Genomic DNA, 24,091 nt, shown 5'->3' on the forward strand with positions numbered 1-24,091 from the left:
GTAGAAACAATTAACTGATGTTTAATTATCCATATATTTTTGCTACAAAGACAATGTTGTAATACTAATTAAAGAAACTTATGCATTAATCTAGTCCAAATTCATGGAAGAGAAAAGTGTATCTGTAGAAGAACCTGTCATGCCATCTCATAGTTATGAGGTCCATTCATTTAAATAAATGACATGGACAAAAATGTAGAAACAATTAACTGATGTTTATTTGTCCATATATTTGTCCTGCAAAGACAATGTTGTAACACCATCATCTGCCATTATTAATAATTATTAAGAAAGGGAAATTGCACCCAAGTTCTATGCTACAGTATTCTCATTGGTATATAAAACATTTCCCAATGAAAAATCAAAATTTGTCAAGCTTGCCACTTACAGTGTTTTCCACAAACACTCTTGAATTTTCCCATCGTTCAAAACTTCTGTATGTCAAATTTTCCTTTGCTATGACTCTTTTACTGGAAATTTTGATAAGTCGAAACCTTTATAATTTGCAGATTTTAATTCTCGATGTTCGACTATACATGAATTATATTCATCCTATCGGTATTGCCACTGAAATTATACGAAACAAAGAAAATCATATGCATTGTAATTAAAAACTTGGAACATAATGGAACGCATAATTCCCATCATCTATCACGTCTTTAACTTTCGTATTTACGTGGGTCGAATAAAAGGAGCTGCAAGAGGGAGCTGCAAGAGGGAGCTGCAAATACAAACACAATCTGATCATACACAAATGCGATCATATTCGTATTCGTACGAAGCTTACGTACGTCGAATTTTTGTTCTCTTCTACTGTGAAATTTCGATAAGTCGAAAACTCTGTAACTCGAAGGTTGCAGGTTTTCCTTTGAGGTTCGAGTTACAGCAGATTCGACTGTAATAGTAAAATGTTCAAACATTGGAACAGCGAAGCGACAGGTGGTCGAACAGTTCGCTTCTCTGGTACGAACACTTTCCTCGTTTGTCTGTACGCACCGGTGTATATTGATTTAAAGCAGCCGGAGGATCTCCATCTTACGAATCTCTGCGAATAAAACGCGAACAATTAAACGATGAACGTTGAAACGAAGGGACCCCCTCCGTGTCGACGATAAAACCTTCTCGATTACTTTCCTCGTGTTCCACCGTGAGCACAGAGTAAACGAGCGAAATCAAGGAAACCATAAAGCAACGTTTATCGATCTCTTGCCGACGAAATTTATGCCCGTCACACACTTCTCTCGGAATATCGTCAAATCGCACGACCGAGTCGTAAACTCTCCTTTTTTCCCATCTGTGGAATGTCGTCGTTGCGTCTTTTCAAACGATCTAACATACACCATCGTCCGCAAGTATTTCGACAAGTATTGGGTTGGCAAAATGGTGGTCCAAGCGTTGACACTTTTCCTGCATTATCGAAGCTACGAACAGAGAACTAGTTCTCCTGTTGCCGATATTTCGAACTGGATTTGAAATAAATTTGAACTGAACGCGTTGAATGCGTTTAATGAATATACTCGTCGTCGCTTGTAGTTAACTACGTACTCCATTATCGAACCACGTGACAGATTTCTGAAACTAGATTCCGCGGATAGGTGGCGAAACAGGGCAATATAACCTGAACTGCTTCGCAATTCTCTCGCGACGCCCTTAACCCCCTCACCTCCGCTGTAACCTCCGCCCTAATCTCTACCACACATCACGCGTTAATCTTCGCTCCTTTCATTTCCATTTTCTCTTACTTTCCTTCTTGTTCTTCCTGCCTCTTTCACTTTTAACCCTTTGCACTCCTATGTCGACGTCAGTTTTTATCTCAAGAGCTCCTTTGTCGAGACGCACTCGACATTCTTTCATGTTTTTTGTGAAACTTGCGAAAGAAAACCAGGAAATTGTTTCAAGATATATCATACACTTAAAAATTAGAAAACACAACAATAGTGTGAATAAAACTGGTATTTCAGCGAATTTCTTTCTTCCTTTATTTATTTAAATCGTCTTATCTTTTAGTTAAAGTAAATTTCAAATAAAATACTTAAAAGCGTTGGGAGCTGCTGGTGGCGAAATTGAAATAAAATTCCGAGTGCAAAGGGTTAACACAGCCAACCGCGCGCACCACAGCAGGCTATACGTTTCTAACCTACAGCAAGCCAACCTACACGCTGTCTAACGCGCATTTTTCCAAGTATCGAGGACTAATATTCATTTACTTAAAAGACAAAGAAGTCTAAAAACTATTGAAGTGGTTAATTATATTTTGTAAGACGCGAATTCATCCTCGATGTGTTAGAAAAGTTAGTCGAAAGTTTCGAAGGATGTTGCAACACTTTTGTAAGCCGCTATATGCTCTCCTCCACTCGGCTCGGTACAACTGCGCCCGCATATCCCGCCTCGACTGCAGTCGCCTCACGGATATCCGGTACTGATCCGCGTGACGCACGCACGCCGCACATCTCGGATCACCATCTCGAAAAGCCCATATAAACTGTGGCCCTGTGTGCGAGCTAACGCGCCGCTTCTCGCACGGCCGCGCAACCCTCGCGTACCACTCGACCGATCGGCGCGGTAAAAAGCCGCGACACCGACGTGCAAATAGCTGCACGCTTTTTCCGCCAGTCGTTACTCCTTCCCGATACGCTATTAAATTAGCCGAGATAGAGGAATGAAGGGTTCCGCACCTTTGCAGAAAATAAGGGTTGTACCGGTGTGCAATTCTATTGGATAATCCGATACGCGTAGTAGAAGACAGCTTCTTTGCGAACGGGCACAGAGAAAGCGTGCGAATCAATTTTGCCTCGTTGAACGTTATGTTATCTTCGTGAAGTATATTTGACGAATTTCTTTGGAATTTTCTTTAAGAGTAAAAATAACGAGGAATTTTTAGGGGACATATGATGGTATTTTAATAATAAAAACAAAGAGAGAGAGAGAGAAATGATAATGTGTTTAGAACACGTATACCAATACCATGCAGCTGCTTCTCTCGGTCGTATCGATGTTATTAACACATTGTATACGGGTCTCGAGTTATCTCGTTTTTAGCAAGCCGAACGTTGCAGCTGAGTCACGAGATATCTAGTTTCCATGTTTTTTCGACTGAATCGATGGCTTAGGCAAGCAGAGACGAATGTTTTTGTTACGTTACCAGGGTAATAAAGCCTTGAGCATTCTTGTGGCAAATGATTAGCAAAACAACTGAGTGTTGACATTCTAAGTAAAGACAATCAGTTGGTATAGCCAGTACATCGGTAGATCTGCGCCGATCGTCTACCGTACCATGTAAAGTGTTTTATTTTTGTACATTTTGTTATTTCAAGGTTTTAATTTGTAAGGAAACAGCTTTTTAAAAATCATTTACATTTTCAATCTGTTACTGGATAATTTATAACAAAAATTATTTTATGAAATAAGCCGCAATTCTATAAAAGTAGCAAAACGACACATAGATGTAAAGAAAATGAAAGTCAAAGTGAGTTGTCGTTTGGTGATTCATCTGATACACCAAACAACACTTGCGACGAACATGAATTCAGTGATAGCAGCAACATTCTTCAATTAAGTGATGCGATTAGACATAGAAGAAGATTGAATAAAAAATATAATACCAAATACAAATTAAAAATCTGCGTATATGCATCCCATTGTTTGTCAAGCATGCTACTGGAGCGTTCAAAAATGTGCGGGCCCTAGGGGCGTGTTGAGCGCGCAGAGCGCCCTGCGCAATGTATTAACAAGGTAGATGCAATCTTGAAAATGAAACTTTTAATCATGTGTTATATGGCAATGTAATCTGTACGATGTTCGTATTGTTTAAAAAATATTATTCTCACGGTATACGCAACAGTTAACAAATTATTGCGATACAATAAGAGCGATAAAATACTAAAATACTTTTTAAAATTCTTTTTTCAAAAACTGACAAATATCGCAGTCTGACAAATAGTCGAAAATTTCCAACGAGAAAATTTTCACCAACAGAATCGACAGAACGTAAATCGTTTCGTGAAAACGTTCGTAAAAGCGCGGCTTAAAAATTCCCGCTGCCATTTGTGCTTTTGCGGTCCCCGAGACTTCCGTTCGAGATGGATGACTTTTTAACGATTTTCCCGCGTGATGCAAATTTTTGCCAACTCCGCTCGGTCGGCGAGCACATCGCATTTTATAAAACGGCGGCCAACGCGTCGGATCACGCTTCGCTGATCCGGGGGCCGCCGCCGTTGCAGAACAAGAGCCACGGCTCGCTCAGCAAACTCGTTTGCTCATTAAAATCTCATAAAACGCTGATACGTCTTTAATCTGCCGTCCGCGAGCGTGTTTCCCGCGCTCGAGGAAATCCCGCAGCGTGGCCTTAACTTTGATCCTAGACGGGCAACGATCACGGCCGCTCCTCGTGCCAAGCGGACCGCGACGAAAGAATCTTTGGAACAGTTACACAGGACAAACCGTGGATCCTCGACGCTCGTCGTGCTTCCACTCTCCTCTTGGAAAGTAATATTTGTCCTCGATACTAGAACAGCACTTTTCATTGTTCCGCTGCTCTCGTCACGAAACACTGTTCGGTCGTGGTCGTTGAACTGAACTGTTTAGGTAATGGATCGAATCGCTGGCCACAGTGGCATTAGTATTGTACGTGGTATATAGCGTGTTTCTTGCTTAAAATGTCCTAGTTCAAGTTTTGAAACCGAGGGGAACTGCAGTTTCATATTTTTTTCTTTGTTGTTGTCTTTATTTTCCCTCTTCGAATATTTAATGACTGTTTTGTAATAGTCTATCCACATTGTGCAACTTCACTTTGTGGGAAAAGTTAAGAAACAAGAGCAACTTCAAATATGTTACTTAATATACAATTATAATGTGTGTATATATATATTTCAAGTTGTTCTTGTTTATTATATATATAATAAATATTATCAATATTATGTATATAATAATATATAATAATAATAATATATTGTGTAACTTCACTTTGTGGGAAAAGTTAAGAAACAAGAGCAACTTCAAATATGTTATTTAATATACAATTATAATGTGTGTATATATATATATATTTCAAGTTGCTCTTGTTTATTATATATATATATATTGAAATGAAAAAAAGATGTATATGTATATTCACAAATGACAAGATGCTAAATATGAAATTTTATTTGATAATGGAATTTGTATGCGTCTTGCAACTTCTCTTTTAATATAAGTAACAAGAGGAACTGCAAATAGACATTTCAAGGTTTCTTGAAAAATAAGGAAATGTTAAATATGATATTTTAATTGATAATGGAACTTGTATATGTTTCTCAATTTCTCTGAAAGGTAGGGGACAAGAGGAACCTCAAATAGACATTCCAACATATCTTGAAATATTTTTTCTTTGTTATTGTCTTTATTTTCCTTCTTCGAATATTTAATGACTGTTTTGTAATAGTCTATCCACAGTGTGCAACTTCACTTTGTGGGAAAAGTTAAGAAACAAGAGGAACTTCAAATATGTTATTTAATATACAATTATAATGTGTGTATATATGTATATTTCAAGTTGCTCTTGTTTATTATATATATATATTGAAATGAAAAAAAGATGTATATGTATATTCACAAATGACAAGATGCTAAATATGAAATTTTATTTGATAATGGAATTTGTATGCGTCTTGCAACTTCTCTTTTAATATAAGTAACAAGAGGAACTGCAAATAGACATTTCAAGGTTTCTTGAAAAATAAGGAAATGCTAAATATGATATTGTATTTGATAATGGAACTTGTACATGTTTTCAGCTTCTCTTCAATGTAAGAGACAAGGGTAACCTTAAATAGACATTTCAAGGTTTCTTGAAAAATAAGGAAATGTTAAATATGATATTTTAATTGATAATGGAACTTGTATATGTTTCTCAATTTCTCTGAAAGGTAGGGGACGAGAGTTAACCTCAAATAGACATTTCAACATATCTTGAAATATGAGAAACTAATGTTGATATTTTACTTGATAATGGAATTTCTATATGTTGCGCAGCCTACTGAACATTTCATAACGTTAATTGCCATTGTACTATATATCCTCGAGGGTCTATGAAATGCCACAGAAAACTTGTCTCGTCTATCTATTACTTTCATTGTGTCACTAAACGACATCAGCATAAAATAACAGATAAAAATTTGCAACTAACTGAAGCATTCGTTTCACAGACAAGAAACAAAAATCCCAAAAATGCTTATCTCTCATATACACCACCGTCGATTTCCGTCAAGAACATTCGATTCTCAAGAAATTTTACGGTTCAACGAAATTCCATTTACCAACAGCTTCTTTCTCAACCGTAGCGTACCTCACTTTCCATTCGAAAGTCGTTCGAAATCTTTTCGTTCGGCCAACGAGCAACGTTTCCAGTCGAAGTTAGCAACGGGGTGTTCGAATTAGCGTTTCTGACTACGGATAAATATAGAGGGCCACCCAGCGAGAGCAAACTAATGTACCGTGTGCGATGAGCGTGATGGTAAAGCGTAGTTTCTCTCTCTCTCTCTCTCTTTCTTTCTCTATTCTCCTTTTGTCACACCATTCTCACTATCCGCCGCCCTTTCTCTTCGTCCGCTTCTCACCCTTTGCATATATTTTCACACGAAATCGTCGTCCTCTGTGCGAGCTATACGCCAACCTCGCAGTCCCTTTCTGCTCTCCGACGAGTGATAAGCCATTAAGACCAGCCGGTCGAATCGTACGCGTTTTCGCCTAAACGAATGCAACCCGGTGTCACTTGCTGCCTAACGTTCGCCATGTGACACGGCGACCATATCGCCGAAGAAATCCAATTTTCCGTGCGTTCGCAGGAAGCGAGAAAATGCAGAGAACGCGAGAGTAATGTCCTTGTCACGGCAAACGTACAAGCCGTGTTGTACGCTTTATTAGCGTACACTGACGCGATTTGCAGGAGATTTCGCCGCTGTGACGTGCCAGATGCGCGTTGGTATTACGCGCAGAACATCGTTATATTATAAAACCTCTTAGTCATTCGTCGAATCTCTTAATTCTTGCTGAGGCTTGTCAAGGCGAGATTCTCGGCCAGTAACCACAAAAGCGACTGATTTTTGCCAATTTCTTTTTGACCGACTGTCGCTTCTCACCAACTAGACCATTTTTGCCACGCACATCGACGATACTCTGCAAGATACAGATGTAATTTTTGTATTTCGGTTCTTCTTATTGTTCGTCGTACGTCACACGAGTCTTGACGAGAATTATCGTTGACGCGCATCCGTCGCGGTCGTCAAAACGAAAAGGTTGACAAATTTTCGTAAAGTTAGATGATTTACGTTGGGACGTTGTGAAGATACGTTTGAAATACGAGACACGGATAAGGAACGTGACACGGGAAGAAGATAGCCAAGCAATACCTAACACACGTTTAGCAAACAACTTGTAATACGTAGCAATTTAACAAAAACTGTCGGAGCGTTTCATAATTTAAAGTAGTTTCTAGTCGATCGACTAAATTATTCCAACCTTCCAAAATTTGTGAATTAACGCAGATAGCTAAACACTGTGTGGCTGTGCACAGAGAAAAATGTAATTCTTCGTTGAATCTTAAGTAGTCTTAGAATGAAAGAATCGTATTGGAATATTTAATTAGCCACATTTAATTAATTGTTGTTTTACGTTCGTTTCAGTTGAAAAATGGGACAAAGAATATCTTCGCTCGCCCAAACGAACGCTCTACGTTTATCTCCGGAGTCATCGTAGATTATCTAGGGCCGATAATGACACAGCATACATTGAGCTGTATATGTAGAAACTTTCTAAAAAGTTATCGGCTCGTCCCGTAAGAAATGTCTATGTTTTAAAATACGAACAGAAATATTATGGTTAATTAAACAACGAGAGGAAATATTTGCATAATTACCAGTAAATAAATTATTCCATTTTACGTGGACAATCCTTATAAAATATTAATAGCGATATTAATAAAGATACTAATAGTGAGATTGTAAGAAGTGTTAGAAAATAACTACGTACACGTACGCTGTTTTACCACAGCAAGTATACGTAATAGTACATTGCAGTGCACCGAATAGAAAATAGCAAGATTGAAATCGTAAAGAAAAATCGAGTTGAGAGAAATTTCGCTATTCTACCGAGGAGGTAAGCTGAAAAAAGCAAGGACAACTGCGTGCGAAATTTAACAACGGAAGTACTGCGTTTTTGATAATCTCGCGGGCCATATGAGCATGACGTATCAGCGCGAAAATTGTCAAAAAATGAAAAGCACTTGATATTCTTCCATTCTATCCAAGCTTGTCTTGTTAGATAAAAAAGAAGATCGTAAGATATTTCGATGAGATGTTTGCAATATTTTAAAAAGCGTATTCACCTTGAACCCAGAGCTGTTCGACCTTGCTGTGAACTTGAGCGGTCTTGAGAGCGACACAGAACATAGCCAAAGCGATGATCGCGAGAAAGAGGACCTTGCCTGCGCGCCTCTGCAGGAAGTAGCCCAGCTGACTCAGCTGATCCTGCAGCCTTGCCCTGATCCAAACCGCAGATCTCTGACCTTCCGCTTTGCCCTGAAAAATAAGGCATCTGAAACTTTAGACTATCGCGACCATCACTAATATATAATCAATATGTTAAACGAATTATTGTTTCTAGGATTTATCGAGGAAATTGTATTTTCAGAAATTGTGTTTTCCTTCTCGTTGTGTAGCGAGGTATAGCCGGCAATTCAATTTCTATATTTACATCTCGGTTGATTGGTTCTAACCTATCGTTGAAGGTTAAACGTTGATATTGTACGTTTTTACGCGCGTGTCACGCTATGAACAGTTTGAGTACAAGCGGATAGCCTGAATTGGCGCGTATTTTTGCAGCGGTTGGAAAGATTCGAAAGGTTGCTCGGAAAGTTCGTTCCGATATAAGTCTCCATTCGACGTACGTTTATCGAATAGCGTAGGGGCCATTTTCTTCCATAACATTTCTTCGCATTATTTTGGGTATTACTTGTCAGGTTCTTTGGCGAGAAATTTTTCAACGTGATTTTCCATGTAAATTAAATTGCTCAAAAATTGGAATGAATTTTCCGAGCAACATTTAACAAGTGTAATATTTTCTTAAAAATCAGCGAGGATATTTAGAAATATTTGTAGCGTGATGCGCTTGGAAACAATTTTCCCGAATATTTGCAGCGCTAGAAATATTTGGGAGTTCATCGGTTTCATTGTTAACGTTAATCGTTGCTGTATTACACTGTGTTATGCTGTTAACGTTAAATTACTCTGAGCACTTGTTACTTTTAAAACTTCCAGGAAGATATATTTTCTGACCGCGTAGTTAACATCGCGCATGAAAACTACCGCGTAAATTGTATTCTAATTTACAAATTTAACAAATTGCAAATTTATATCTACATGTTATTCCTTTATCCGTTTACAAACTGTGAACGTTGCTGGGAATATTACGATAAAAATAGAATGAATAATTATTAGAACAACAAGTTGCAAGAAGAATCGCAACAATGTTGAAGAATGTTGCAAGAAAACCTCAACAATGTTGCAGAATGTTGTAAGAAGAAACGCAACAATGTTGCAGAATGTTGCAAGAAAAATCGCAACAATGTTGAAGAATGTCGCAAGAAGAATCGAAACAATGTTGCAGGGCGTTGCAAGAGATTTGCAACAATGTTGCAGAATGTTGTAGGGAGAATCGAAACAATGTTGAAGAATGTTGCAAGAAGAATCTCAACAATGTTGCAAGAATAATCGCAACAATGTTAAAGAAGGTTGCAAGAAGAATTACAGCAATGTTGAAGAAGGTTGCGAGAAGAATCGCAACAATGTTAAAGATTGCAAGAATAATCGCAACAATGTTAAAGGTTGCAAGAAGAATCTCGACAGTGTTGAATAAGGTTACAAGAATATCAACAATGTTGAATAAGGTTGCAAGAAGAATCGCAACAATGTTGAAAAGGTTGCAAGAAGCAAAGAAAATTGGTGCACGTACTACCATAAAATGCTAATTGCAAGGAAATAATTATTAAATACACAATTACTTCAACTTCGCGCCTCCTTACTTTACATTTCACTAGAATCTTCTCAAACGATTGGAGCGTTTCATTAGGAGGAAGCAAAGTAAACGAAGGTGCACGAACTATGTCGTTAATTAACAGAAATTAATCAGCCAGTAAACGAGGAAACAGCCGGCGCTGCTATCGACTATCGTCGTAGCCGGTAATTTATAACTTTCAATTTCAAACTATCCTCGGACGTCTTATTCCTCGGTTCAACGTGACATCCCTTCGACTTGCCTCGCATGCAAACTATGAATAATAATTACAATGTCGTACGCATTAGCATCTAAATTGAAGCGGTTGTAGGATGCTTTTGGCGTTCGCGCCACGCACCCGATAAAACGGTACAGCTTCTGCTGCACTCTATGTTCCACTTGCCAATTCATTGGGGCAGCTTTACGATCGGCCACGGACAACGCCGCCTACGATTTTCAAGAGAAAGAACAGATTCCAGCGGTTAAAGGGCGGCAGAGGCCGGAACGGCAGCCGAAGCGCTTTAAATTGGCCGCGTGGGCTTTGACGATGATAAGTAGCTGGCTGCGGCTTGTACTCGTACGAACGTGCACGCTCCACCTCTCTTCCACGAAACGTGCCAGAAGGAGACGCGGAAGGTAGGAGCAGAAGAGCGTAGACGAGGTTGCGCGAACCTGGCAATGAATGAAGTGGGATGAAATTTGACAGAAACGAGATCGGGCAGCATCAGGAAGCTGAATACGTGGAAAGAAGCTTCTTTAAAGTATTCTCCGTGACCAGGAGGAAAATGAGAGGTTTAGGACGGAAGGATGAAAAAAAATAATTCTCTACCTTGTCACAGTACAGTACAGTGTGTTACAAGTGTAGCTGTTCATTGAACGCAAGTTGTGCTATTTTTCCTAGTTAAGCTTAAGCTTGTAATTAACTGTATGCAAGCTTCCAACCAATCACGTGAACCGTATTAACCAATTGACTGGGCAATTTAGTCTGAAAAATCGCTAATTTGCATGATTGAAGTCAAACAACGACGAGTATACACGTCCAGCGCAGGACAAATGCTTGTGTTATAAATTTGACGAATGAGGTAAAGCAACAGAGAAAATATTACATTTTTATCCGATAAAAAATTAACGATTCATTGAAAAAGGTATCGGCAAGAAAATAATAAGGCGAAGTATATATATGACACAGATCGCTACTCGGATCTACACGGTGGAACTGCGAAACACCCACCCCTTTGCCATATACACAGATACCCAGGAGCGGGACACCCCCACCAAGAGAGCGAGTCGGAAGAAGAAGGCTAAACAAAGAGAGAAGAAAAACGGAGCAAAAAGGATAAGCCAAACTAAAGTGAAACAAAAAGAAAGGAGGAAAGAAAGAAAGAGGGTAGAATGGAAGGGATAGGAACGCTCGCAACATTGCGAACGGCAACGTTGCACACTACCTGGTGGCCGGTCTGACAATGTGCACCAGGGACCACCCGCAACAATACCTATCTTTCCTGGCCGACAGGGAAAGAAAGACGGAGAAGGAAGGCCAGGAGAAGAGGCACAGATCAGAAGGGAATCGAGCCTTACAGGAGAAAAGGAACGAACGCTTTTCTCTTCTCTTTACAACCTTTCTCTTTCTTTCTTTCTTTCTCTCTCTCTCGCTCGCTCTTTCTACGTGTTTGCTTCCCTTTCTTCTCTATAGACTCGCGTTCGGGTATTTACAGTTACAGAGCAACGGAAGGTAGCAAGAAGCGTAGAGAGAAAGATAGATAAAGGAGGGGGAAGAAAGGAGGCAGCAGCGTGGAAACACGCGGCACGATAGACGTGCAGATGAAAATACAGATTACACACGCTTACGTATCTCGGGGCAGTAGCCGGGCGTCGAGTATCGGATAGCAAGGTTTTCCAGCCAATTAACCCCGGTGCCGCGGCCTCGCGGCCCGCCAGACTCGGGTAACTCTAGACGTGCGGACAATCCTCGTCGGCCACATGGTCCCCGGGGAACCACGGCCACGCAGACCTCCGTCGAACATTCGCCGACTGATGACCGCGTGTTTACGTTCCTCTCTCGGGAGGAAGCTGTTCCCTCTTTCGAGACTCGAGGCTCTCGCAATCAATCATTTTTTTTCTCCGCCATTCAAGAGCCATCGTCATCGATCGACCGGTTGATACGTTCGCGGTGAAATTCGACTTTCTTCCTCGTCTCCGTGTGTTCACCCATTCTTTTATTTTGTATTTTTTTTTTCTTTTTTTTTCTTTCTTTTGAGCAGCTAACTGAATTGCAATTGATTATAGTACGGAATTAGTGATTCAGTATCGTGTTCCAAATTGAAGCGATTGGGATAATTCGTAAGATAGGAATTTATAAACATGGGCGATACTAATAAGGCTCCTTCAAGTTTGCACGGTATATATATATATGAAATTACAATCGTACATGGTAATATATTGTATATATGAAATGCAAAGTATTATGTATGATATTATTTTGTGTATATGAAATGCAAGAATATTATATGTGATGGTATATTGTACATATGAAATGAAAAAATATTATGTATGATATTATTTTGTGTATATGAAATGTAAGAATATTGTATGTGATGGTATATTGTACATATGAAATGAAAAAATAGTACATATGATAATATATCATATACATAAATTGAAAAATATTATGTATGATAATATTTTGTGTATATGAAATGTAAGAATATTATTTGTGATGGTATATTGTACATATGAAATGGAAAAATATTATGTATGATAATATTTTGTGTATATGTGATATATTGTATATGTGAAATGCAAAGTATTATGTATGATAATATTTTGTGTATATGAAATGTAAGAATATTATTTGTGATGGTATATTGTACATATGAAATAGAAAAATATTATGTGTGATATTATTTTGTGTATATGAAATGTAAGAATATTATTTGTGATGGTATATTGTACATATGAAATAGAAAAATATTATGTGTGATATTATTTTGTGTATATGAAATGTAAGAATATTATTTGTGATGGTATATTGTACATATGAAATGAAAAAATAGTACATATGATAATATATCATATACATAAATTGAAAAATATTATGTATGATATTATTTTGTGTATATGAAATGTAAGAATATTATATGTGATGGTATATTGTACATATGAAATGGAAAAATATTATGTATGATATTATTTTGTGTATATGAAATGTAAGAATATTATTTGTGATGGTATATTGTACATATGAAATGAAAAAACAGTACATATGATAATATATCATATACATAAATTGAAAAATATTATGTATGATATTATTTTGTGTATATGAAATGTAAGAATATTGCATGTGATGGTATATTGTACATATGAAATGGAAAAATATTATGTATGATAATATTTTGTGTATATGTGATATATTGTATATGTGAAATGCAAAGTATTATGTATGATATTATTTTGTGTATATGAAATGCAAGAATATTATATGTGATGGTATATTGTACATATGAAATGGAAAAATATTATGTATGATAATATTTTGTGTATATGAAATGTAAGAATATTATATGTGATGGTATATTATACATATGAAATGGAAAAATATTATGCATGCTAATATATTGTATACATGAATTGAAAAAATACTATATTTTATATTATATTGTGTATATGAAATAAAAAAATATTATACATGATAATGTATCGTATTCATGAAATGAAAAAATATTACATATGATAATATATCATATATATAAATTGAAAAATATTATGTATGATATTATTTTGTGTATATGAAATGTAAGAATATTGTATGTGATGGTACATTGTACATATGTATTGGAAAAATACTATATATTTTATTATATTGTGTATATGAAATACAAAAATATTATACATGATAATATATCGTATATATGAAATAAAAAATATTATGTATGATATTATATTGTGTATATGAAATACAAAAATATTATACATGATAATATATCATATATATTAAATGAAAAAATATTATGCATACTGATATAACATATATTTGAAATACAAAAATATTATACGTGGTAATATAATGTATATATGAAATGAAAAAATATTATGCATACTAATATAACGTATACTTGAAATACAAAAATATTGTACGTGGTAATATAATGTATATATGAAATGAAAAAATATTATGTATGATATTATATCGTACATATGAAATGCAAAAATATTGTACGTGGTAATATAATGTATACATAAAATGCAAAAATATTATATGTGATAGTATATCGTATATACGAAATGAAAAATATTGTACGTGCCAATATAATGTACACACGAAATGAAAAATACTGTATATTAAATTATATCGTGTATATGAAGTGCAAAAATATTATATGTCATAGTATATCGTATACACGAAATGAAAAATATTGTATATTATATTATATCGTGTATATGAAATGCAAAAATATTATATGTGATAGTATATCGTATATATGAAAAGCAAAAATATTATACATGACAATATATCGTATATATGAAATGAAAAATATTATACGTAGTAATATAACATATACATGTAATGCAAAAATATTATACATGATAATATATCATATATATGAAATGAAAAATATTATGCATGGCAATATATCGGATATACAAAATGAAAATATATTATATATTGTTATATGTCGTATATATGAAATGACAAAAATGTCGAGTCTAAGAAAATAAAATTGCCTGTCTCTATTTGCAACAGCAAGAAACAATGCGAAAGAGATTGAATTTCAAATTTACGAACGTCCCTTCTTGAAATTTACACTTGCGTCTGAAATTTTATCGAACAGAGCTGCTTCGTTAGTTAAATTATTCAAACCACTCTATTTCTCGCGTTATTCTACGTTTAAATAATATCAACGAACCGATCGTCGTTAAAGACCAAGACACACTGCAAAAGTTCAGCGAACGAAGTGAGTCTCTGTCAAATTTCCTTCCACGTTTAATCATAGATTCCCACGAAGATCCACGGTCTAATAATTTCTTAGTGAACCATCAAATGTAGCACAATTTTTATTCGTTTGATCGCTCGTGTGATCCATCGATCCTGCGCGTATTATCACAATTTCTTCCTCCGCTCTTCTCCAACGTAGAAAGCTAAAAATCCATCGTGAACAGGCTTTTCACAATCCGATTCTTATTTCACGATTGCATCCTCGTCGAAGAATTAAACAACGATTACGATCGACTACAAGCAACAAGAACACTCGCATCACTGTCGTCGACATCGAGAAGCGAAGCTCGCCGCCTGACAGCGTCTTTATAGTGGCGAGTAATACGAAAGAGGAGAAGAAAGAAGCCGAGAGAAGGAAATTCGACGAGGCAACGCGTAATGGGGTGAAGGGGACAACGTTTAACGAATTTATGTTACTCCTACTTTTAATGTTTTTCTTACAGCGCGACACGAGGTTCGCGAGCAGATAGCAGACAGCATAACAGGATCTTATGTCAACGACGGTGGTCCCCGCGCCACGAGCTTGTAATATGTAGATATTGCCCACCACGAGAAACCCCATAAGACCCGCGGGGACCACTTACGGGAAAAAGGCAGAATTCCGCCGCTTTGCTCTCCTTCCCTCTCGCTGCTATACGAGCCTATACACATACGCACATACGTGTATATATATATATACATATGTACACAGAGACATCTCGAGAGCGACTCGTGAGTCGTGGGCTCGTGGCGTCAGCGCTTTCTTTTTCTCCTTTGCTTCTCTCTTTCTATGTCCCTTCCCTTTCAATGTCTCTTCCTTCGTCGTGCACCGTTGGCGGAAATTCGAGCACGCTTCGAAGACGTTTTTGACAGCGCGCTGTGTGCGCTTGCGCTCCCGAGATTAATTTATTTCCGAACAAAACTCGACTCTTTCGGCGCGCAACTTTTTCGCTGTGCGAGCAGACTTGTTTGTTGTCAATGCTCGATAAAGCAAACGCGTACACCCGCACGGTTTCACAATGCGAATATTCAATTATCTGTGACTATTCGCGTAACAAGAAATAAGATTCGGAAGAGATCGAAGCTATTGGGTTGGCAACTATGTGACTGCCGGTTTTGTCATTAGGTGGTAATACAATTTATAGTTGATCAGACGTTTAGTCAGATTGTATACTATTTATTATATTATATTGTGTATATGAAAGACAAATATATTATATGTGACAGTATATCGTATATACGAAATGAAAAATACTATATATAATATTATATTGTGTATATTAAATGCAAAAATATTATATATGATAATATATCATATATATATATGAAATAAAAAATATTATACATGATAATATATCGTATATATGAAATAAAAAATATTATGTATGATATTATATTGTGTATATGAAATGCAGAAATATTATACATGATGATATATCGTCTATACAAAATGAAAAATATTGTACGTGCTAATATAATGTACAAACGACGAAATGAAAAATACTGTATATTATATTATATCATGTATATGAAATGCAAAAGTATTATATGTCATAGTATATCGTATACACGAAATGAAAAATATTGTATATTATATTATATCGTGTATATGAAATGCAAAAATATTATATGTGATAGTATATTGTATATATGAAATGAAAAAATATTATACATGATAATATATCGTATATATGAAATGAAAAATATTGTACATGTTAATATAATGTACACGAAATGAAAAATAGTATATATTATATTATATCGTGTATATGAAATGCAAAAATGTTATATATCATAGTATATTGTATATATGAAATGAAAAAATATTATACATGATAATATATCGTATATATGAAATGAAAAATATTGTACGTGTTAATATAATGTACACACGAAATGAAAAATACTGTATATTAAATTATATCGTGTATATGAAATGCAAAAATATTATATGTGATAGTATATCGTATATACGAAATGAAAAATATTGTACGTGCCAATATAATGTACACACGAAATGAAAAATACTGTATATTATATTATATCATGTATATGAAATGCAAAAGTATTATATGTCATAGTATATCGTATACACGAAATGAAAAATATTGTATATTATATTATATCGTGTATATGAAATGCAAAAGTATTATATGTCATAGTATATCGTATATATGAAATAAAAAATATTATACAGGATAATATATCGTATATATGAAATGAAAAATATTATGTATGATATTATATTGTGTATATGAAATGTACAAATATTATATGTCATAGTATATTGTATATACAAAATGAAAAATATTGTACATGTTAATATAATGTACACACGAAATGAGAAATAGTATATATTATATTATATCGTGTATGTGAAATGCAAATATATTATATGTGATAGTACATCGTATATACGAAATGAAAAATATTGTACGTGCCAATATAATGTACACACGAAATTAAAAATACTGTATATTATATTATATCGTGTATATGAAATGCAAAAATGTTATATATCATAGTATATTGTATATATGAAATGAAAAAATATTATACATGATAATATATCGTATATATGATATGAAAAATATTGTACGTGTTAATATAATGTACAAACGAAATGAAAAATACTGTATATTATATTATATCATGTATATGAAATGCAAAAGTATTATATGTCATAGTATATCGTATACACGAAGTGAAAATATTGTATATTATATTATATCGTGTATATGAAATGCAAAAATATTATACATGATAATATATCGTATATATGAAATGAAAAATATTGTACATGTTAATATAATGTACACACGAAATGAAAAATACTATATATTAAATTATATCGTGTATGAGAAATGCAAAAATATTATATGTCATAGTATATCGTATATATGAAATGAAAAATATTGTACGTGTTAATATAATGTACACACGAAATGAAAAAGTATTATATATTATATTATATTGCGTATATGAAATGCAAAAATATTATGAAGCTACTTTGCCTCCCGCGATATTCTGACTCGCCACCTGCTTGCAAAGTACGCGATGACGAGTATATTCGTCAAACGCAGAGTATACGATATAGAATTAAGTCGTTACGGAATGCTTCGTTCTTTTTACGCATGACGAGTATACTCGTCAGAAACAAGTACCTGGTTAAACAATATCGTCCAATCAATTGTTATTAGCAGTTACTATTAATGCTATTAGCAAAGAATATTTTTTTGAAATTTAGTGGACGAAACGAATCTCTGACAAATTTCTCATCTCTTGTCTCTCCAATCATATTTACGGAATTGTCAATTCCCATGAACGTCTACGGTATAACAATTACCGTTAACGTAGGAAGAAACAATGTTGCACTATTTTTATTCGGATTTTGCAAAAAAATAATCATGTTCGTCGAACTAATCATAAGTCAATCACAATCATCAGATTTCAAATTCATTTTTGGACGAACCAGAGCCAAAAGAAATTTACCTTCAAAACCAGATTTAAGACAAGTTTCAAAAAGGATAAATCTGGAATACAATGTTGCGTACACGTGATATGGAAGCAAAGCTTCAGGGTTGAATTTGTACTAGAAGACACTCGATTTGGACACTTGCAGGGACCGAAGTCGCTTTAATCAAAAGCAAATTCTGATGGAAGAAATCTGATATCCAGAAACCATTCGCTCGACAAATTAACCAGTCAACTGCGCTCGACGCGTATACACGTCCACCCAAACGCTTACTACGGTGCGGTTGACGAGTATACTCGTCGTTGCTTGATTTTAATTACGTACCCCGCAAGGGATTTTCAATCTAAATTCCACAGTTGACACTAGAACTACCGATAGTTAACACGAAGCTATTTCTACCAAAACCAGTGAAAATGATCTTTAAAAAATACGTAATAATAAAATATTTTTATATTTATTAATTTGTTACTTTCCTACAGAAGGAATTCCATGTTACATAGTACATTTTTGGTATTATTAATCCATCTGCGACCATGATCCCTAAACAGGGTTGCCACATTTATAAAATTGTAGAACCAGCCATTTTAACTGATGTGGTATTTCTGTGTTAGCATCTAGCGATCGATCCAGAATTTTCCTGATAACTGATATCATCATATTGAATGATATGCGGTACAAATTTGAAAAACGTGTGGCAAGTTGTAGAAAACGAGGGAACTGGTTAACTGAGGTTCGATAAACAGAGTGCAGGACTCCTGTACACTTTGACAAGTACCAATCATTTTCACTGGTATTGGTATTGGTAGCCTTGATACAAAATTATTTTCAGTTTGAATACATAAAAAACAAAATAAAATTCACTGTATTATTCTTTTAATTATCGTTGCGAAAGTCATCACATCATTGCGGAAAAGAAATATAACATGAAGTAGGAATTTTAAAATAAAATTGTAAAATCAAATTGAAAGAATTGCAAGAATTGTAAAATTCATCGAAATTCTAGCTGCTAAAATCCACTAAAAAAAAAAAGAAATCCATTCAGACCTTAACAACGTCTCAAACTGCCCACCACATTGGCGTGGCGCGTGCGTCATTAGCAGACCGCGGAATCGTTTGTCATTCGCATTATGATGCGAACAGATCTGTTTGCGTCGCCAGTGGAATCGAACAAACGCACACGCTCTATTTGACAAGAGATTGGCGGGGCGTGGGCGGACGAAGCGAGATGCGTATGTGTGGCGTGTTGCATGTGGATGTTGCGCGCGTGAGAAACGGCCCTGGACTGTACAGAATTATTTCCTTACGTAGGTAAAAGTGGCGGGAAAAAGTTCGCGCCACACGTACGCCGGGTCTCGTTTTCTACAGGTTACACGCGTGTGCGCTCGCGGCTACGACATGCGACTCGCCAGATAAACGAATAGGTTGTTGCGGTAGGTACCGGCTGCAAAGTGTCCGCAAGAAACTCGATCCGACTGGCGCTCTAATCGGCCGAAGAATTCCAACAGCGGCGAGTATCTATTGGAAAGGAAAAGCCACGGGTAAACGAGCTTCCTCCGCCTTCTATCTCGCATTGACCTCGTATCTGGTAGGGTTATTCTAAGAGTCGACGCCACTTCGTCCTCTCATTCCAGCCTTACGGATATTTAACGAAATACGTTTTGTAATTATTTCGAAGCTAGCAATTAGCGTGGCTTAACTACCATCACGCAACTACTACCACCACGCCTGCCACTTACTACGTCACTTTCAGCCTCTTCCTACATCCTACTTCTAAAACTAAAACAGCAAAACCTACATAACCTGCAAGACAATGTGGCAGAGGAAAAAAGAAAAGGGGAAAACAGCTGGCTTCTCTGGTAATTTCATAATCGGTTAGCCCCTGCGCCAACAAAGTCTACATGTGCAGCATTGCAACGTTCAAGCGATAGGTAAACTGCATCAATCAGGTACTGACCCTACGCAAAGGAGCCAGCGGGCTCGAGTGGTTTGCAGCAAGCAAGGGGCGTGTATCCTTCAGCGAGGATGAAAGGGTCTGGGCCGACCCGGCGTCCCCTAATCCCATCCATTTCGCTCTGACTTATTTCGTCGACGCTCGCCGGCGGTTTTGCGCCATTAGAAACGGACCAGAGACCGACACTCTCGTTTACATCAACGATTTCTTTCAGATTTTTCGCGCCAGAATATTCTCCCTCTTTTATATTCATTTGACACGGTCACAGCTTCCAGGTCGGGCAGATGAAAAGCCGCGTGAAAAGGAAGAGCGTGGCGTATCGGAAGCGACACAACGAACGTCTGTCTGCGAACTTTCGGCAACCGACAGAGCAGCGTTTGTCCGAGCTGGAACAGTAGGTTGCGCTTTCAGCGCGTTTCTTGCGAAATTAACGCGACGTGACGCCAACTTTCTCACTTGAAATATCGCGCTTCCACGGCCGGATCAATCGCATCCTTTTACGTACAAACTTCTAATAATAATAATAATAATTACATCGTATCTATTTTTCTCGGCTTCGTATTTTAGGTTGGCAAGCCAATATTATTACGTAGAGTGCGAACAATTTATAAAAAATGTATAGTATATAAATGTGTATAATAATGTATCAAATATTCAAAGTATAGTGGATTTTCTGATATTTCATAGATAGACGAATTTTCTATACCAGTTTTCGTATTTTCTGTTATATTCATGGACAAGTGAGTTTGCACAGAAATCCGCGGTCTAACGATTAGACTGAGATATTGAGATGAGATAAAACACTTCGAAGTCTACGTGGCGATGTTGACACTCCACATGTGTAAATGGTATATAGTATATATATGAAAAAACGTTATACGGTATGTGTAAACATATCTCTTCTACTATTTGGGTTGGGTTAGGTTAGCAGTGATGGCGGTCAGGCGGCCCAGGTCCGCCACTAGCAGGAAGGGTGGCGCTAGGGGCAATGGCCTCCTCTAGCGCCAAATTAATCAGTTAGGAAATGGCTACCGCAACAGCAGAGTGTCCATGAGGATTTCTTCACGTAAAAAAGAAGAGGTTAGGTCGGCAATAAGTTATTGCAGAGTTTGTCGTTATCACCTAATGGCAAAATCCACAATCACTTAGTTTCCATGGAAATATGAAACTGAAGCAAAGTTGGAAATACGAGCGCGTAATTGACACGCGCGCCACGAGTTTCTAAGCTGAGTGTCGCTGTCTTTTTCTACGTCTTCGTCATTGTCGTCAGCGTCGTCGTGGAGAGGCGGTGCTCTTTCGGCCAGCGTGCTCTGCTTCACCCTCTGCACGGTTACGAGGGCCTCTTTCGTAGGTATTATTAGTGTAAAAGCCTCACACGTAGTGTCGGCGCCCTTTAATCTCACTCGGACGAACGGAGCCGACGCAACGTGCGTGAATGTACAGCATTGTGGTCTCGCTGCCTCGGATAGGGGGATTTCAGCTTTCAGCTGCCACAAATTAAGACGCGATTATAAAATAGTACGATGCTGCCGCTTCTTCCATCTTTTGCTCTTCCTGGCTTCTCGCTTCTATCTTTCATCTCGGTTTCCCAACCTTCTCGCTATAGCTTGGGCAACTTCAAAACGAAGAAAATTGGCTCGAGATAAATGGCACTTTGTGTCGAGTGAAATAACGAACTTCGTCGAGCCTCGCTTCTTACTCCGCGTGAATTTCGCATCGTGAGTCAAGGGTTGTAAGTTTATAGCTGTGAGTAATCCAACATGGCTGCTTCTAATTTTTAATCTCGTACTATTGGGCTGGCAACTAAGTGATTGCGAATTTTACCATTAGGTGGTAATGACAAAATGGTAATGGCAACTAAGTGATTGCGAATTTTGTCATTACCACCTAATGGTAAAATCCGCAATCACTTAGTTGCCAACCCAATAGAAGTACATACAAATGTAATTTTTTTTATTTCAATTACTCTTAGCTGATTATTAACCTTTCACACCGCCACGTTTAATAACTTCGCGAACTAATCGATCGATAAGACCCATTCACATCGTCGCAAATTTTTATTTGACATTTTTATTTGATCATTTACCTGTCTGTGATTATTTATTGCCTGCAGAGAAAAGTATATCTTTCTTCGAAACATTTTTCTACAACTTTCCAAAATTTCGTATTTCACTTCCTAAAATCAACTCCAACCTGAACAATGTAACATCGAGAAAATTCCATAACCTTTCTTATACCACTCGTCAACCATGCTTGACACTGTCAAAGACGACCGCAAGACTCGCATAATGTAGAATAAACAACGCGAACAACTAAAATAAAAACATTACGTTTCAACTTGCAGATTACACATTCCCAAGAACATACCAATAAGTCAGTCATTTCCGAAAGGAATTACGAAGTAAAAAACATTCGTAAAACTCGCTTGGCTCTTACCGTTGTAGCGTGAGAATCGTCGGCTGACAGTGTCGCACCAAACGGAATCTAAAGTCCCGATCGAAGTTCGTGCGAAGTGTCGTTCACGAGCGCATTCTACCTGTTCCCCTTTAAACTTCAAACAGCCTGAAATTACCAGCACGAATTGCGTAACGAATGTCTTCTCGTGCTTGCCAACCAAGAGGCGAAAAAAGTATTTTATAAGGAGCCAACAGGCACGCAGGAACGTCAGTCGGCCGCTGCTTATGCGGAAATATGATCGCGTGGCTGTGCATAAGCGAACGATTGTGTATAGGAGGAGGTGGTGCAGGAGGTCGAGGTCGTTGCCTGTAACTGAATCATCCTCGAGGACGGTAAACAAATTGGAGTAAGTGGAGTCTCGTCGCGATGATGCATGCGCACGTGCGCGCGTGCGCGCGCACCACACAGGTACACGTACGATGCGATCGCGTCGTGCAGTCGATCGATGCGTGTTCGAGCGCAGCGTAAACGCCGCCTTTGCGTATTTCCGGTTCGCGGCTGTCCACCGCTACCGCCAAGCAGGATCAAGGTCGCGCATTTTGTATGCAAATTCGTTATTATTTTCACGAACGCGTAATGTATGACATGTACAGGGTGCGGCTGAAAGGCACGAGGTGATTCCTTGTGGAAAAATAGGAAGAAAATGTGGGATGAAAGTTTTTCCTGCGGAGCTTATTTTCCGGGAAATTCAAGTTCACAAATTTGTCCAGCATCGGGTTGCACGAGAAGTTGGTTCCGATTTACATTTCCACCCGATATACATTTATCGATGTATATAGGTGTTTTTTCGTTTCACAAAGTTTCTGTGTCTTTCACGCAATTCGAATATTTCATTCTTCCAGAACCTGCCAGGTTTTTCGACGAGAAGCTTCTCCATATGATTTTTTACGGCGACCAAATTCCTTAAAAGTCGGAACGAAATTTTCGGGCGAACCGATATATTTACATTTGTCTAATTACCGACTGAGTATGAGCAAACCATTGATAGGATGATATACTAGATGCGAAAGTAAGCCAGAAATGTAGAATAAAATTTGTCCGCTTGGGGCTTCAGGTTAAATAGAAACACCGAATGACGGTGACTGCATTTAAAAATTCTCATTACTTTTCCAATTTCCTCAATTCCCCAGTCGCTATAGAACGAAGAATAATGTTGTAAGAATTCCGTGTTATGCGGTGGAAACTTGTAATTGGCTTCTGTTTGTTG

General features: G+C 37.0%; 1 protein-coding gene across 2 annotated transcripts in view; it reads right to left on the bottom strand.

Annotated features, from left to right (window-relative positions):
* Ptc (protein patched) overlaps positions 1–24,091 on the bottom strand; it is a 97,349-nt gene that overhangs the window by 60,316 nt on the left and 12,942 nt on the right. For both annotated transcript variants that reach the window (XM_072020909.1, XM_072020908.1), the window contains exon 2: positions 8,360–8,552. In XM_072020909.1, coding sequence (XP_071877010.1) covers positions 8,360–8,552 — 193 coding nt within the window. The remainder of the gene's footprint in view (positions 1–8,359; positions 8,553–24,091) is intronic.

The sequence above is a fragment of the Bombus fervidus genome, chromosome 18, assembly GCF_041682495.2.
Source record: "Bombus fervidus isolate BK054 chromosome 18, iyBomFerv1, whole genome shotgun sequence".
Taxonomy (NCBI): Eukaryota; Metazoa; Arthropoda; class Insecta; order Hymenoptera; family Apidae; genus Bombus; species Bombus fervidus.